We start from the raw sequence: 17,273 nt of genomic DNA on the forward strand, positions 1-17,273 counted from the left end.
ATTTATATTCCTATTCTTCAAAATCTTGTACTACTAATAAATACTCCGTCCGGATAATAATCAAACGGGAATTAAGAAAACAGAATCTTCTCCATATAGTAAGTAGTCGAAGATGATGATGATGAATTGATGGAGAAGAAGAAGGAAAGGAAAGGAGTTGGAACGCGTAATTTTGAATTTTCAATTCTATTCTTTCTTTCTGCTAACTAAATGCTAATGGCCCTAACTCCCAACCAAAATCATACACGTCCTCCTTACTTTCAATAAATATATTCTATTATATTATATGCACAAATTTTCTATGTATATAAATAATAAATGGTAATATATATAAATAATAAATGGTAGTAAAATATTTAGCCCTCAGGTAACCCTCACCCTTAATTCATGTGGTAATTAATTTCACCTCTTACTTTAATAAGATAAAATATGATTAATTTTTATGAATTGTTTTGTTAATTAACTACTACATTATACTAATATACAAATAGTTAAATAATTTTATTTTTTAAATTCATTATAATTTTAATTTATCTAAACAATAATAATAATTAAATATATTAATTAATGAATTTAAAAATGAAAACGTCATCTATTTAAATATATAAAAATATTAATTATTAATTTTTTAATAACATCATTTTATTTTTATAATTAAAAAAAATTAACTTATCATTTATCATGTAAATAGTAAATCAATTAATAGTTATTAAATAATAAATATTATTATTAAAGAGTAATTAAAATATATATTGTTAATTTTATCGAATTTATAATTAAATAAATTATAATTATAATTTTATATTGCAAGTGAAATTTAATTAATAATAAAATTAGCATATATTATATTTTTTAAAATTTATTTTATATTATTAATAATTATATAAATAGAAATATTAATCATAAAAATATTTATATATATATCAAGGATAAAATTATAAATAAAAATTATATTTAGGAGTATAAAATTATATTTTTTAAAATTTAATAGTTAATTAATGGTAAATAATGGAAATTGAAAAAGTTAATATATATATGTATATATAAATATCATTTTATAAAAAATAGGAGATAGAATTAATTATGGAATTAAAAAGAATAATATTATATTAAGATATATCTTAAGTGGTTAAAATATTATCTAATATAAATTATTTTTATTAAAATATTAGTTAAATTTAATTCTCGTTATTTATTGATATCATAGGTGGATCACTAATTGTCAATTTATGAGTTTATACTTATTTTTTTAATTAAAGAGTCTATACTTATTTTAATGTACGATTCATAAAATTCATCACCTCTCTTTATTTCTGTTTTTTCCAATATTTAAGTATTTTTAAATACGTGAGTTAATTTAATACACGGAAAGTTATCTTGAATTGAATATATTTTTTTCTGACAATTATTCAGAACGAAAATCTTTATAAAATAAAAAATTTGTGTATAATCTACACATTAATTTAGAGAGAATAGATGCTCATAAAATTTCGGATTGATGTATTGGCTATATAAAGAGAAAATATAGAAATATAAACTGTACTGAAAATTAGAAATAGAATAGAAGTAATTAAGGAAAATAAAATAAAATAGAATAAATTTTGATAGTATATGCGCGTCAGAGTGGGTCCCGTGCGTACTTGACTGCTTCTTTCTTTGAAGTTTCCGAGGATTATATGACTTCGTATCCATCGATCGTAGTTTGTTTTATGAAATTAATACTATATTTTAAGAAATTTACTTCAAAATGTTTTTAAGAAATACTGTAATACTGTACTATTGAAAATTAATTTTCCTCAAAAATTTTTTCTTTCATAATTATTTTTAGGGTTTTATAAAATAATTTATTATTATTTTACCTAAAATCTTTGTGATTTGTTGCTCCCGTAAGGAGTACATTTTATTTCGTTAAGGGTTATTTGGCGACGGCTGACAATTTGTAATAAAAACTAGCATTAAGTCATTAACAAACAATATATTTTTAAAAATAAAATAAAATTAATTAATATTTTAAACGCTTAAGTCTCAGTTGCTCTCCTTTTCAGGGTATTTAAATTCCCATTCTACGCTGTCCGTACCGACAAATAAATTAAAGTCAAACAAAAGACTTTTGACAAAACAGGCTTCAGTCAAACAAGAAGCAAATTCAAATATCATCATCACAAGACACAAAGTCGTTTAGCAACATCAATTTAACAACGCATTCAAATGCCTTGCCGATTCGGGGATATTTCATCCGGTCTATAAAATCCAATTTACTTTGAGTTGCATTTTCATCCTTCTATTTTACTACAACGTAGTTCCTAATCATTAATCCAGAATGCAAGCTTTGTCGGTTCAGTCCGATGAATTGATCTCGATTCCCGACTATAAGCATAATAGTCTCGTGCCATTGACTATATATACGCTGCTCGTTGCCCATTATCCGACTACTCTGGAATCAGTATCCAATCTCATTATATGGACAACAAGTCGACTACATATAGTTAGAATCAAAATCTATTCGCTTTGAATTACTCTTTGATTGAAATGAAAGAAGTTTTGCTTGAATTAAATCAACACGAATCTTTTATCCGAGATCACTCATAACCCGGTGGGCAAGTATGATTGAATACATGTATATATAGAGAAATGTTGCAGACGAACTGGCTAAAAATAGAATAGAAGTTAATAAGAAAAGATGAATGCATGTTCCGACAATTAAAGACAAGACAAGTTAGCCAATACCTTATAATAAATCAGCTCAGCTCAACTCAGCTCAGCTCTCCTCCGACTGAATTTGGAGATGAGCAATTGTGCACCTCTACTGCTGCAGATTATATCGGTACTGGTACTGATAGTGGCCGTGGTGGGGATTGGCGGCAATGTATTCAAGTTCTGTTCATCCTCTCCATCATACACCATCGATCCTGAATCCAACGAAACAACCAAACAAGTCCTTTGTATTCTCATCAATCCTGCCTTTGTAACCATCCTGCACCGTTTAACTTTCAGTTTCACCAGATTGGGGCAGCCTCCGATTATAGCATCAACGCCTACATTAGAAATGGAGCAATTTTTGATGCAGAGTTTCTTCAACGCAGCAAACTTCCTGCCGATTAGTACCATCTCATCGTCCCCAACTGATTCAGTATTGCATAGCGCCATTCGGTCTAGGGAAGGACAATTAGTAGCTAATGCAGTGAGAGAATCAACCGTCACGGGAACCCCCATCAGTACCATTTCTTGGAGATGGATGCATTTCGTCGCTATCGACAAAATGCCTTGATCCCCGATTGTCCTGGTACCAAACCTGCTCCATGCATCGATATGAAGCTTACGGAGCATTTTGCACGAGCTGGAAACTAAAGACAAAGCCTTCATCCGTACAGTCGCTAGGTCTGCTAAGGTAAAGCGTTTCAAGTTCAGGACAGGATTTGATATGCCTAAGAGGCCTTCATCACCCATCTGCACGTTTTCAATTTGAATTTCCGAGATTCTTCCTCCTTGGAAGGCGTTATTAAGGACAGGGTCTCAATTTCCAGAGCTCCTGCAAACTACTAGGGTCTTTAAGGTCTTTTCGCAGGAGCGTAGAAGCGGCGCAAATAAGCGTGAATTGTGTAGATCCTTGAGACACAGTCGCTCCAAATTACAAGGTTGGTCAGTTGACAAGGGGATGTTTTGCATGTCAAGCTTGCGTAGACGCTTGAGCGTGAGGTGTTTGAGAGAAGGGCAGCTAATGAGGATGGAAACGAGACCTTTGGAGCCGAATCCACATGAAGCTAAGGACAATTTGGTAATTAGAAGAGGACGATGGAGGGAGAATGCACGGAGGCCATCATCCGAGAGATCGAGGCAGCCTTTGAGCTTAAGCTTCTTAAGTGAAGGAAGTAATGGTGGGAGCTGAGAGAACGAATCATCGTTAATGCTTACGTGTTTGCGTGAGCACTTGAGTGAGAGGATCGAGACAGAGCTGAAACGAGAGAGCAGAGACGAGAGGGATGTTGAAATCTCGGAACGAGCAGACAAGACCAGGCATTGTCTCGTTTTGGACTCCACATTGTTCCATCTCTTGCAAACCAGGGAACAGATGTTCCTCTCTTGAATGCTTAGTTTGGCTATAACTAAAGCCAAGCATTCATCAGGAAGACACAACGTGAAGTCGATTGAGAATAAAGATGTAGAAGGTGCTTGACCCATAAGTTGATTTTTTGCTACAAAATGGATTTGAAAGATAGAAAGCTACCACTAGATTGTAAATGAGAAGACATGATTTGAGAGAGAAAGTAAATTCCTTTGACGAGGAGGGATAGAATGGAATCAAATCAAATAAAGAGGGGAATAAAGGTTAAAAAGCCAAGACTTGTGGGTTTCATTTAATTTCAGGAAAAGCAAAAAAGAAACTACGAACAAGAAGATTAATTTAGAAGACAAGGTGGTCACATCCATCATAGGATGGCAAGACATTATCAACAAACAAGTTGTCTTACCTGTATTCATTTGTTTTCTTCTTCACAAGCTCATCAGGGGTTGTTCGTTCTGTATCGTCCCCGAGCAACTACATGTCTTGTTCCTCATGCAAAACCAAATATCCTTAAAGATAAGATGTATGTACTGATACTAAATTTGAACTTTATAATAAGGCCTTCAACTAAGTAGTAAAATAGAATTATTGGAATGACAGTTGTGAGGGTGTATTTATTTCCTTTTTGTCTTTTTTACTAAACATTTTTATTTTTTTGATAAAGTGTGCAATAACATGCTTCACGCTTACAAGATTGGAAGTGAACCAATTGTAGTAAAGTGGGACCTTTTAAACGTCTTTATTTATGTTGTCGGGTTTCCTCGGCCTTGATTGTTTCAGACAGCCACTGACCGGTGACCAGTCCTATTATGACTTGCCAGTTTCTTCTTTTCTTTACAACTTTGGGTATTGGCAAACACGTGGAATCTATCAAAACAAGATTACTAAATAAGTGTTAACGTTAACCCTTTCAACATTCATCAAAAAAAAAAAACCCTCTCAACATTATCTTTGTGTACAACAACGATGCCAGTTCTAAATTCCTAACACCAAAATAGAACACTAATGGCAAGCTCCGACATAAAATGTTTCACAGTACGGTTACATCAAAATAAATAAATAAATATATATCCATCACGTTAGTACAGTAGAGTAGGATTCATTCAAGTATGAGGATTTGGAGGTATGAAATATGAGTTACCACAATCAATGGGTGTATGCATCAGCGGATTCCATCTGTCGAAAATTATGCTACCTCCTCTTGTAGCCTGTCCTCGAATCTGTTAGGAGCGCCATTCTGGGCCGAAGACTCTGACGGCGGCATGATGTCTGCAGAGCCAACTTCTTGGGAACCAAAGGTTTCATGAATAATAATTAAACATGCTCTAGAGGATCCTGCATTACAACAGCAAAGTAGCATTCAGAAAGAGATAAAATGCTCCAAAGTTGAAACGAGCAGTCTATATTATAAGCTCTGATTTTTTCAAATGAAGTTATTTATGATGTTTAGCAACTAGTTTGGGGTTTTCAAATTGCAAATGAGAATTAAACTACCAATTTATGTAGGCATCCATGGAGTATACGTCGACGGCGAGTATCCTGTTTAATGCTTCTAATGGAAACCATAGCCGCGTTGAGTCCACGAGCAGAGGGTTCTGAAGAAATGGAGCAGGTTGTATCCTCAAATGGCTGTTTGACAAGTCATCTGAGTCCATAAATTCATCTTCACTCGAACCAAACTTGCACGAGGCATGCGGAAATCCTGGAAGAGCCAAACTATCTTCAAGGAGCTCAGTATCATGCTGAAACGAAATGGAAGTTAATGCAAGAAATTACTCAAGACCATAACTGGAAAATAAATCTTCTTCATTAGTACAATGCATTACTGCAATGTGGTTTAGTGCATGAAACATCAGTAGTATGAATATCCATTCATATCCAGCAAATTTAACATCATTAACAATCTCTTTGTCCAGTCCATTTTAAGGTTATAACCTCAAATTTTGAGACTTAGCAGCCAGTCGTTTCTACTATTATACTTCTTTAAACGACAATAATGAGAGATATATGCGACTTGTCCCAGTCCAACATACCTTATATGTCCACTGGATTTTCTGAAGGCTAACTTCACTATCCATGACATCTCTCTTCTTTTCCTCTCTCTGCATAAATACAAGTTTTGAGGCGATGAGAAATAAGGCTGAATCGGAACACAATCATAATCAGGAGATCAGTGAACGAGCAGTCAAGATCTAAAGTTGAACTTAAATGGAGAGAGCACCTTAATCAATGCCTCAACTATATGGTCTTGGCTTGCTCGAGGTTGCGCCGAACCTGAGATAGGTATTTCCAGTAGGAACATATTACAATTCAGTAACCACTATGGAACCTAGTAAGACTCAAGATTAGAACTATATACTGGAATGGTAATTTGGAAAAAGGAAAAAAAAAAAGAAACCATCTTATTCTTGGTTACATTGTACACAAATAATAGAAAAAGACTACTGATGAATTTCAAGATTAATATGTTTGCGTCTATCAGTTTTGAACTTTGTTTTGTAAGAATTTCAATCAAATCAAGTGTAAACTAAACTGTGAAAGTGCCCTAGTTTTTTTCTTATACTTACTCATTATGTGAAAAATATGTTTTATCAAAATAGATAACCTGCTGAAAAGATGCTACTTTAGCACCAAGAATTAAAGTAAAAGGGCAACTACTATTCAATGTTTAGATATACACGGGCCACCAATTAAAAATTTATGTGTAGATTCGTGTTATACTATTGGATTCTATCCAGCCCGTTTTGCAAACACAAAAACATACATTTGATTGTAGCCCACAATAAGTTCCAACAACTTATTCGTCACAACATTACTAACCAAGCAGTCGTATTTCCTAACCAGCTCTACCTAGTGGCCAGATCCCTTGTACCACTAAATCTAAGTATACACAACCCACCAATTAAGAATCCATGCGTAGATCCGTGTTACACTATTAGATCCATCCAGCCTGTTTTGCAAACACAAAAATTCATATTTGATTGTAGTCCACAATAAATTCCAATAACTTATTCGTCACAACATTAATAACCAAACAGTCGTATTTCCTAACCAGCTGCCTAGTGGCCAGATCCCTTGTACCACTAAATCTAAATATTTTCTCATGTCTTGTCCTAATGCAAATCTCGAAGCCAAGTAGCAGCAAACACATACCTTTTTCTTTCCAATAGTTATAACCAGATTGGAACAATGAATTTTCATCAAATTGTTTTTTTCTACGAACAATACGTTTTTCATGAGATTTAGGTTCAATATTCATTCGGATGCAATTTCTTTAGCGGAGATCATAGCTTTCGCATATCCTTCTTCTCTATATTTTTCAAAAAAAAAAATAAGATCCTTAAGTTGCTCTATCGCAATGTCAGTACACATATATTTTGATTATAAATTTTTACTCACTGAATTAATAGCATACAACACATCGTACCAAACAGTCATTCCTAATAAAAACTCAAAATCTTCATACCAAACAATTAGCTTTACTTTTAATTTTTGGATCTTCACTACTTTCGACCAATTTTAATAAACCTTCTCTTAATTGTGGTATTTGAAATTTAATAGCCTTGACACTTTCAATACAACTTTCCCAACGTGTTTATGATAATGATTATAATGTTAAAAAAGGTATACAATTTTTTAAAATTTTCCATCTTTTAGTAGAAGAGGCAAATACTGTATATATACATTGTACTACTCCAAAAAATGATATTATTTTTTACAAGAATTAGCCATGTCACATATTAATAAATTTAAATTATGAGCACCACACGGTGTATAAAATGATCTTGGATTTAAATATATAAACCTCTTTTGAACTTCTTGATGTTTTCCTTTCATATTTGATCCGTTATCATATTTTTGTCCTCTTAAATCATCTATTTTAAGTCCAATATTTTTAATTTCATATAAAATAACTTCAAAAAGACCTTTTCCAGTTGTATCGTCTACTTCTAAAAAGTTTAAAAAATATTCCGTTACTTTTATTGGTTCTACGGAAATATCTACAATTCTTAATACAAAAGACATTTGTTCTTGATGACTTATATCATGTGTACAATCGAGTATAACTGAAAAATACTTTGCTTCTAAAATTTTATTTGTTATTTTATTTTTTTCTCAAGTGCTAACAAATTTATTAATTTATTTTATATTCTATGTCCAAAAATAATAATTAAGAATTTTTTTTTTACGAATATGTTATTCCATAATTAGATCAAACTTAACGATCATTTCAAATAACAAAAATGTTTACTCGTCCAACAAAACTTTCCACAACTAATAAAATAATTAATTTTTTTAATAACAAAATTAATAGAATGCTGAGAGAGGAGGAGATGTGCTAATCAATAGAAAAATGAAAAGAATAATGCCGTAGGTTTAATTTTAATGCTTAAGAAAAGGGATTTTATTTAATTAATTTTATCTTTTAATTGATTTTAAAATTTAAAAGTTAGACAGTTCATTTAAAAGTGAGAATAGTGCCGTACGTTGTACTCAAACTAAAAGCGTAGGTTTCGGCATTCACAACTGGAGTAAATATCCAAATCCAAAAGGAAAATTCAGTGTGATTTCAGACGGGCCCTAGGCAAATTAACATACTAATTAATCAAATTTCAAACGGTCATGGCCTAAGTTGCCTAGTGCTTGGGGCGGCTCTGGTCTTCAGCCTCATCGTCAAGTGTCATGAGAGGAGGCTCAATGCAGGGAGGGGATGAAATCATATCATTGTGAGGATATATAGAATCAATAGAGTGTTTTTATAAGCGAGGGATAAATTCCACTCTTTTAGGTTTAGTTGGGGGGTAACTCCACGAAAAAGTATTTGACATAGAGCACTTCCAACACCTCATGTTAATCTATTTCATCCTTTCAGCCCCTATTTATTACTATATAAGTCTAGCTCATCCCTAGCATGTTCTCTTCAGTAATTATGAGTTTGAACCAGAAAATCATAAAACTTACTATGTTTCAACCCCATTTTAATTTTTAAAAGCATAAAAAAAGGCAGATGTATATTCTTCTGGGTTTTAGTACTTGGGGTTTTGATGGATAGGAAGAATAGTATTTTCTTTCAAGGATCAAATCCGATTCTTCATTGTGTAAGTTCATAAATCTAGGCTAAACGAATCGAAATGTTCAAGTTCGATCAAACTTGAATTTGAAATTTCTAGCTTAGATCTAGACTAAACGAATCGAAATGTGAAAAAAAAACCGTACTATTATGTTTAGATCGTTGAACGAGTGGTATCGTGTAAAAAAATATCGATTTCCCATGACAGTCCACGGCGGCACCGCCGTGAGCGATTGCCGGACTGCCGTGGACGGCTGCTAGAAATCGGCAAACAATCGAAAATGCAACTTTTCGAAGTTTTGGGCATTAACTTCATCTTCTTCATAAAACTAAAGCATAAAATGTCATTATGTCAAACTTTGAGTGATATGTATGTTGAGTCACTATGTGACGTGTATTCCACGTGCATGTGATAGGGACGATTTAATGGAATTTTGATGACATGTCAATAACTTTTTACGGTATATATGATTTTAATAGAAATATAATGGAACAGATACCCACTTGATAGATTCGTTAGTTAAAGTCAATTTGAGATAAAAAATTCAATTATCCCGTCTAAAAGTCTAGATAAAAGAATGAAATATGTATTTGACTTTTGAATGAATTAATGAACAAGACTAGTCCTGGTCAAAGGTTCGGTTCGGATCCAAGCCGAATCGGAACCGGACCGATCAAACCCGGACTGATCCGATCAAATTCGAAATGGACCCATAAAGAACCGGTTCAGAAGCTCGACCCATGATCCAGCAGGTCAATTGCCACGTGGCACAAATGATGACGTGGACATATCCAAGTTGCACCAGTGATGATGTGCAGACATTAACGATGACACGTGTCACATAAATGATGACATGGGGAAAATATGATGATGTGTAAGACATATGGACGAATGAAGAGTTGGCATGTGGTATATTGTGACGACGTGGACTTGTTGATCAATTCGTTGACCAATCCATCGACTTAAATAAAAAATCGGTCAAGTGCGGTTCAAATTTTTTACCCGAAACCAGACCAAACCGGCCCAAACCAGGTCTAAACAAGACTGATAAAGGGATGAATTATTATTATTATTAATTTTTTTAAATTTTTTTTTATGAACTACAGTACCTTTAAAACAAAACAAGACCAATGAATTAAGAAAACGAACAATTGGAAAAAAGGAGTACGCGTGAGGTTGGGATATAGTCAACCATAGTGAAAATATTATGTCCGCTCCAATGTATTTTATTCACCCCGTCTCAAAATAGATACAAATTTTATATATAAATTGTATTGAAAAATTTACATCTATTTTTAAACGAAAATAGTATAATTTTTTGTTACATTACAATTATACGGATTACACGACTCGATGAGAGGAATTATTTTAATTTATATTCTAAGAGATTATCAAATAAAAATTTATTCATGAAATTTATATTCTAAGAGATTATCAAATAAAAATTTATATTCAATAATAAGCTCCATATGAGAGTAATTATTTTACTAAAGAAATATATCAAAATAATATTCACGTTTAAACTTTTAATAAAAATATTCGATCTCTGTTTTTTTGCATTTTATCCAACGGTTATTTTATTGGTAAAAATATATTTTTTATAGCTATTTTTCAATATTAAATGTGATTAAAATATCAATCAATATTGTCAGTTAAATGAAAATCATAAGTAAAGAGTCAAACATAATTAAAATATTAAAGTATTAATATATGTTTGATACGACATATTTTAATATAAATAACCTTTTTTATGATAAATATAAATAACCTTATAATATATAGAAATTATGTATCATTTTTTTTTCTTCCTTCTTATTTTTATGAGGGTGTGGAATTCTGTCATGGTGTACGACAGAATTCATATAGGAGTCTGGGAAGGTGGTAGAGTGATTGATTAGTTTAGCCATAAAATTAGTGGAAAGTACTCACGATTGGTTGGTTTAAGAAGATAATTGTTGGCTTCAATAAACCCACTTAATTTTATTTATATTTTAAATAATTATTTTAATTTTATTCAATTAATTTTATATTAGAAAAAAAAACTATGGCTTCAAATATTATTTTTTTTATTTTTCATTAATTTTTAATTAAAAAATAATTAAATAAAATATATTTTTTAAAAAATTAAATAGTTTCATTGAATTCATTAGATATTACGTGGCTCCTCCTGTAGCTGTTTGGCCGAGCATTCATGGCCGGAGTGAGCTTCATTACGAAGTAGCTCCATGTTTTACCTTTTTTTCCCTCTATTACTTTTAATAGTTGTTTCTTTTTTTTAATTTTACTAAAGCATAAAAAAAACTCCATTTTACCGTCTATAAACATAAATGTACGCAACAAATAAAATGTATATTTATTCTAAAGTTCCAAATCTTAACTTCAAAAAAAAAAAAAAATTCCAAATCTCAATAATTTTTAAAGATTTATTCTAAAAAGAAAGATAAAAATCTAAAATATATATAGATAAAATTTTCATACTTTTTACGTATATTAATATTATTAATTTTAGTAAAAAAATATTTAATTTATATTTTATTATTTATTTTTTTATTAAAATATTAATTATATATATAAAATTAGTAAAATAATAAAAATTAAAAAAATAAATTGATATTTTCAAATAAAAACGACATATATTTAAAAAAAAAAAAATTTCAAAAACGTATTATATCGAAAAAATAGGATAAAATAGTCAATATGTAACCGTGTACAACTATGACTAGCACTTGAAAGCAAAAAGAAGGGAACCAATCGCTGTCTGTCCTATGGTATGCCACATAGGAATTTTAAACAGACAACAACTTACGAACGACGGAGATTCCTTTTCTTTTCTCAGCGATTAATTAAAAATTATTATTATTATTATCTTCTTCTATCCTCTGTTCTTTGTTCGAATTCGTCGTTTGCTTTTGTAATTCGAACTGATAACAAAGTGAATCTAATCGGAGATGGTGAAGGAGACGGAATACTACGACGTGCTTGGTGTCAGCCCTACTGCTACGGAGGCTGAGATCAAAAAAGCATATTACATCAAGGTATAATATAACTATAAATAAAATCGACGATTCTGTATTTTAGGTTTTAAATCAGATATATTCTGATTTTAAATTGGAATTCATTTCATTTCATTTCTTTTAAAGATCCATAGATTTTCTCATACTGATTTTGTTGCAGGCAAGGCAAGTTCATCCTGATAAAAATCCAAATGATCCTAATGCAGCTCATAAGTTCCAGGCAAACCCCTCCTCCCCCCTTTATCTATTTTTTTGTGCATGATTTGATTTTGCTTTTTTAGAGTATACAGTTGTTAAGTTGTTTCTCTTCATTTAGCCCTCAACTGTCCCTTTCGGTTATGTATTCGTTGTGTTGCTTAAACTTGACATGTTTATGGGAATTGCGTCTGAATTTAAAGCCTTTACGTCTAAGTGATTTCCTTCAAATTCTCGATCATGTGCTCCAATTGCATGCACTTTCTTTTTCCTGTTTTCCTCTTTTGCCAAATTTACAGCTGATAGTGAGAGCCTTCAAAATGTTGAGAATGAACAATGTTAGTTCCTTCCTCAGGACTTAAGAAGGCACTAACCTAAGACTTGCTTGATTGGTTCTTTAGCTGGTCATTTCTTTTGTATCACATGTGATGCCTATGCACTTGTCAGACTTTTTGCAAATGTTAGCATACACTAAGTCCCTGCACTTTTGGTAATCTGTATGTTGAGCTGAATACTGATAGAGTTCTTGTAGTAATCTGTCAGATAACGCTGTATCGACAAATTCCTTCCAGATCTAGTTATCTGTCGGAGCTAGAGTAGATAACAAGTGATAAAGATAGCTTGAAAGACAAAGAGAATAGCAGCAAAGAAAAGGAGTCTGATAACTTACTTTATTAAATAGGTTTAGACTTAAATCTTATCTTGCAAACCTGACTGGTATTTATAGTTGGACACATGCTCTGACTAGGAAACAAAGCTCAAATAGGAAACATAATCTGATTTGAAAACAGACTCTAATTAAAGGACTAAAGGGGAAGTAATATCAGAAGACAATCCTGATTAATGATTGAGTTAATCTGGACTCATATCAAACATACCGTTTTCGTAATATCTGGTTGCGTTTTTGTTTAGCTGCAGTGCAGTTGTAGGGAGTGATTTTACTAAGCAAAGTATTATCTTTTTCTTTCTGTTTGAACATTTTCTGTTCAGGTGTTGGGAGAGGCTTACCAAGTGTTGAGTGATCCGTCCCAGAGGCAAGCTTACGATGCTTGTGGGAAGTCAGGAATCTCGACGTAAGTATCTTTGCACTATGACTATTTATTTGAAGGTTGTCTTCTTCAAGTGAGTTTTCAGCTGGAAACTATGAAACTTCTCTTATAGTTTTGAAAGATTCTCGAGTTTTCTAAACTGCAAGTATAATTTTTTAAAATATTTGAAAAATTATTCAGAGGACTAGAAACTGATAATTAATTTTATGTAAACACATACTTGTTTGATCTGCATACATGTAATGTATATCTCATTAGACCTATTTATTGTATTGTATATCGTGAATCGTAGGATGCATAATCACATTGTATATAAACATAAAAATATTTATATGAAAGATGTGTATGAATTCTTAATGTCTAATAATCATCAAATATCCAAAATGTAGTTAATATCTTAGGACCTTAGGAGTAGAAAGTTTGAAACAGGAGGAAGAGTAGCGAAGAACGAACGATGGTTGAAGTCTGTTTTTTTTTTTTTTTTAAATATTGAAACGATTGAAGCCTTTAAAAGCGAACGTGCCCCGCAGGTTTGGGCAAAATTGAACCAAAATCAACCCAAGTTTGAGCCCCCTTCTTTTTTTGAATCAGCCTGATTTTGAACCAGAATTTTTTTCAAAAACTATCGATATCGTATCATTCATATGGTATTGCATGTGTTCCTATAATCGGGGCTTCCCATCATATGGGATACACATCTGTATTGTAATTTGTGCGATATTAACAACAGTAAGCATACAATGCCTAATCTTGTTTCTATGTCTGTTATTTTTATTTTGTTCATCGCAGGGAAGCAATTATCGATCCTGCTGCAATCTTTGCCATGCTTTTTGGTAGTGAGCTCTTTGAAGAATACATAGGACAGCTTGCCATGGCATCCATGGCGTCCTTAGATATTTTTACTGAAGGGGAGCAGTTTGATACTAAAAAGTTGCAGGAGAAATTGAGAGTAAGTTACTATGTGCTGCTGAGTATCCAATATTTAGTACTATTATAGAATACCTCGTTACTCTTGAAAAAGGATAAATATATCAAGAATTTTAAAACAACATAATTACATTCCTGATTACTATTTGAAAGTGGCATTTTCCTGGTTTCCTGTCAAGTCTTAATCTAGACTTGCTCTCCCACAGCCATCTTAGAATTAGCAGATGAAATCTCAGAACAAAGTTTTAGAATTAACTTCAACTCATTTCACCTGTTTCGTGAAAGCAGTAGCTGACCTTATTTGTGCTCACGCCTCGAATTTTCTACCAGAACTGCGCCTGTTGCTTAATGTAAAAAGATGGTGGATCCGTTTCTACTTCAAAGTGACTTACATTTTGTATTTTTTTTTTCACATTTATGATCGCTTCGCAAATTTCTCGTTACTGCAGGTTGTTCAGAAGGAAAGAGAAGAAAAACTTGTACAAACACTGATAGATAGACTCAACGTGTATGTGCAAGGAAATAAAGAGGACTTTGTCAGTCATGCTGAAGCTGAAGTAACTAGGCTTTCAAATGCAGGTAAACTATCGCAGTTTTATTTTGATGGGCTATTGTGAAGTTTGCAAAAGGTAAAGGAAGAAAAGAAGCAAAAGTAATCACCTCTTTTACTTATTATAATCTAATTGTTTTAATTATTTTGTTTAGCAATTTGACATCACATTTTTGTTATAAAAGTCCCCATTTTTGGCATGCTAATATTGACCCAGTTGGTTCAGTGGTTGAAAATTTGGGACGTTGATTGTTGTTCTGAGCGCTTATTGCGGAACTGATCTTCTTCAGTCCGGTTTGTTTCTCTTAACATTGACATGAGCTGCTCACTAGGTATTTGAAAGGGATCATGAAGCATGAAAGACCAATTTTAACAGGGCTGTTGCAGTTTCGTTTCCCTTATATAATTGGCTTGGACTTTTACAATGCTGACTGGTGTAGTGGAGGTAGCTAATTCTGTGGTTATCTTGTGCAGCTTATGGTGTTGATATGTTGAATACAATCGGCTATATTTATGCAAGACAAGCAGCAAAAGAGCTTGGGAAAAAGGCCATATACCTTGGTGTGCCATTTGTTGCCGAGTGGTTTAGAAACAAAGGTCACTTTATCAAATCCCAAGTAACTGCAGCAACAGGTTAGTGGCATTGTTGTGGACCTTATTCATATATTCTATTGGTTGGGTCCTCATGACCAAATTAACAGGTTAGTGGTGGCTAAGGACACTTGAAGAGACTATAAGTAACAGAGCTGCTATGTTGTATTATTTGCTTAATCTAGTTTTGTGGTTGTGCTAGGTGCAATTGCTTTGTTGCAACTTCAGGAAGACATGAAAAAGCATCTCAGTGCTGAAGGGAATTATACCGAGGAACAACTTGAAGAATACATGCTATCACATAAGAAGTTGATGATTGATTCGTTGTGGAAACTAAATGTAGCTGATATCGAAGCCACTCTTTCTCGTGTTTGTCAGATGGTCGTTCACTTCTTAACTTGTCATTTATGGTTGTTGACTATATCTGCCCAGATTACTGGTCCACTATGCTTGTGTAACATAGTAATGGCTTGTCTAGGTTCTTCAAGATGGCAATGCCAAGAAAGAAGAGCTTCGTGCTCGAGCAAAAGGCTTGAAGACTCTTGGTAAAATCTTCCAGGTTGGCATTTTCTGTTTTACCAAAATCATCTACAGTAGTATTTCTTATACCAGATTTTGCTTACCACTTTTTGGATACTTTATAGCGAGTGAAATCAACCAACGGAAATGAGACTGATCCTTTAAGTGACACAACTACACAAAAGCTGCATGGAAAGGCTAGTTCCCCTAACTCATCTCCGAAAGCTGTTAATCCTGACGAGCCTTCTCGTTCTACATTTGCACCACAGGTATGTCTAATTCCATGGACAACTTCATTCATCATGATTGTGAAATGTATCATTTGCTATATACTTAGAGTGTTGATTTCCAAGCATTTGATTCTTTGATTCTCACTATTGATTGGATGGTGGTTTCAGAGCCCATATGTTGAGACTCCCAGCTTTCCAGATGCTCAGATAAATTACAACTTTCCGAGGCCAACAGCTCCACCTGGCGCTCAGAGACATCCTGTATAGATAAGTGTAATTCATGAGATGGCTTCTATGTATGGGTGCGTGTGGTATATACCCTATCATTTTATCATGTGTTAAATTATCATTATTTGGGCGGGGCCCTCTGTATTTTGTTTGGGAAGGAAGGAAGAAAGTACTAGGAACTCATATCCTAATATATTTTTTATATGCAAAGGAAACATGGTTTTTGTGGAGGATAGTTTCTCATTTAGCTGCTCATAGGATTTACTGTATTTATTTGTTACTTTCTCACATTTGCTTGCATGTTCTTTATTAAACTTGCGGTGAATGTCGAACGCTTGGTCGTTTTATTATATTCACTGTGTTAAGCATCCAAAACTACCTTGAATGGTTATGGTTATGCCAATAAAAGACCTTGACACGTCTCGAATGCAGTAATCCTGAATTCAATACTATCTCTGTCTCTAAATACATGCATTAAATTTGATTTGTACAATACATACACGTCGGTGCATCATTAGTTAATTTATGTTAAATTCAGAAGTATAGAAATCATGCATTTGCGATTGATTGGAAAATGATATCAAGAAAGTGCACATGCGTGGCATGTGAATACTCCGTCTATGTGATTGTGTTGTGTTGTGTTGTGTTGTAGATGCAAAAATTATAATGGACACAAAGGAACAACCCCCTTCACTTTACTTGCTTTTAAAAAGGATCTATCTATTTTGATGCTTTGGGGGATTTGTAATGTGTTGATCGATCATTGATTGCCTACCCCTCCCCTTGTTTTTAAAAAGGATCTATCTCTTTTGATGCTTTAATTATTCCCATGTAG

The 17,273-nt window shown here is 32.8% G+C and overlaps 1 protein-coding gene and 1 pseudogene across 1 annotated transcript; one reads left to right on the forward strand and one right to left on the reverse strand.

The window, feature by feature from the left end:
* Nucleotides 1-2,748: 2,748 nt before the first annotated feature.
* Nucleotides 2,749-4,179, reverse strand: LOC139884502 (F-box protein SKIP2-like; annotated as a pseudogene).
* Nucleotides 4,180-12,077: 7,898 nt separating this feature from the next.
* Nucleotides 12,078-16,477, forward strand: LOC139884503 (chaperone protein dnaJ 10-like). Its single transcript, XM_071868524.1, has 10 exons — nt 12,078-12,170; nt 12,310-12,369; nt 13,335-13,417; nt 14,183-14,342; nt 14,770-14,899; nt 15,345-15,503; nt 15,664-15,842; nt 15,940-16,020; nt 16,106-16,249; nt 16,379-16,477. The coding sequence occupies exons 1-10, from the start codon at nt 12,084-12,086 to the stop codon at nt 16,475-16,477; spliced, it is 1,182 nt and encodes a 393-aa protein (XP_071724625.1). The 5' UTR covers nt 12,078-12,083.
* Nucleotides 16,478-17,273: the final 796 nt, after the last annotated feature.

Source organism: Rutidosis leptorrhynchoides, unplaced genomic scaffold, assembly GCF_046630445.1.
Source record: "Rutidosis leptorrhynchoides isolate AG116_Rl617_1_P2 unplaced genomic scaffold, CSIRO_AGI_Rlap_v1 contig56, whole genome shotgun sequence".
NCBI lineage: Eukaryota > Viridiplantae > Streptophyta > Magnoliopsida > Asterales > Asteraceae > Rutidosis > Rutidosis leptorrhynchoides.

Excerpts from the sequence above, each read along its gene's own strand:
- LOC139884503 (XM_071868524.1), top strand. The coding sequence starts at position 12,084 with ATGGTGAAGGAGACGGAATACTACGACGTGCTTGGTGTCAGCCCTACT. Across the intron at positions 12,370-13,334 it reads ATGCAGCTCATAAGTTCCAG|GTGTTGGGAGAGGCTTACCA; the intron begins GCAAACCCCTCC and ends TTTTCTGTTCAG. Across the intron at positions 15,504-15,663 it reads CCAAGTAACTGCAGCAACAG|GTGCAATTGCTTTGTTGCAA; the intron begins GTTAGTGGCATT and ends TGGTTGTGCTAG.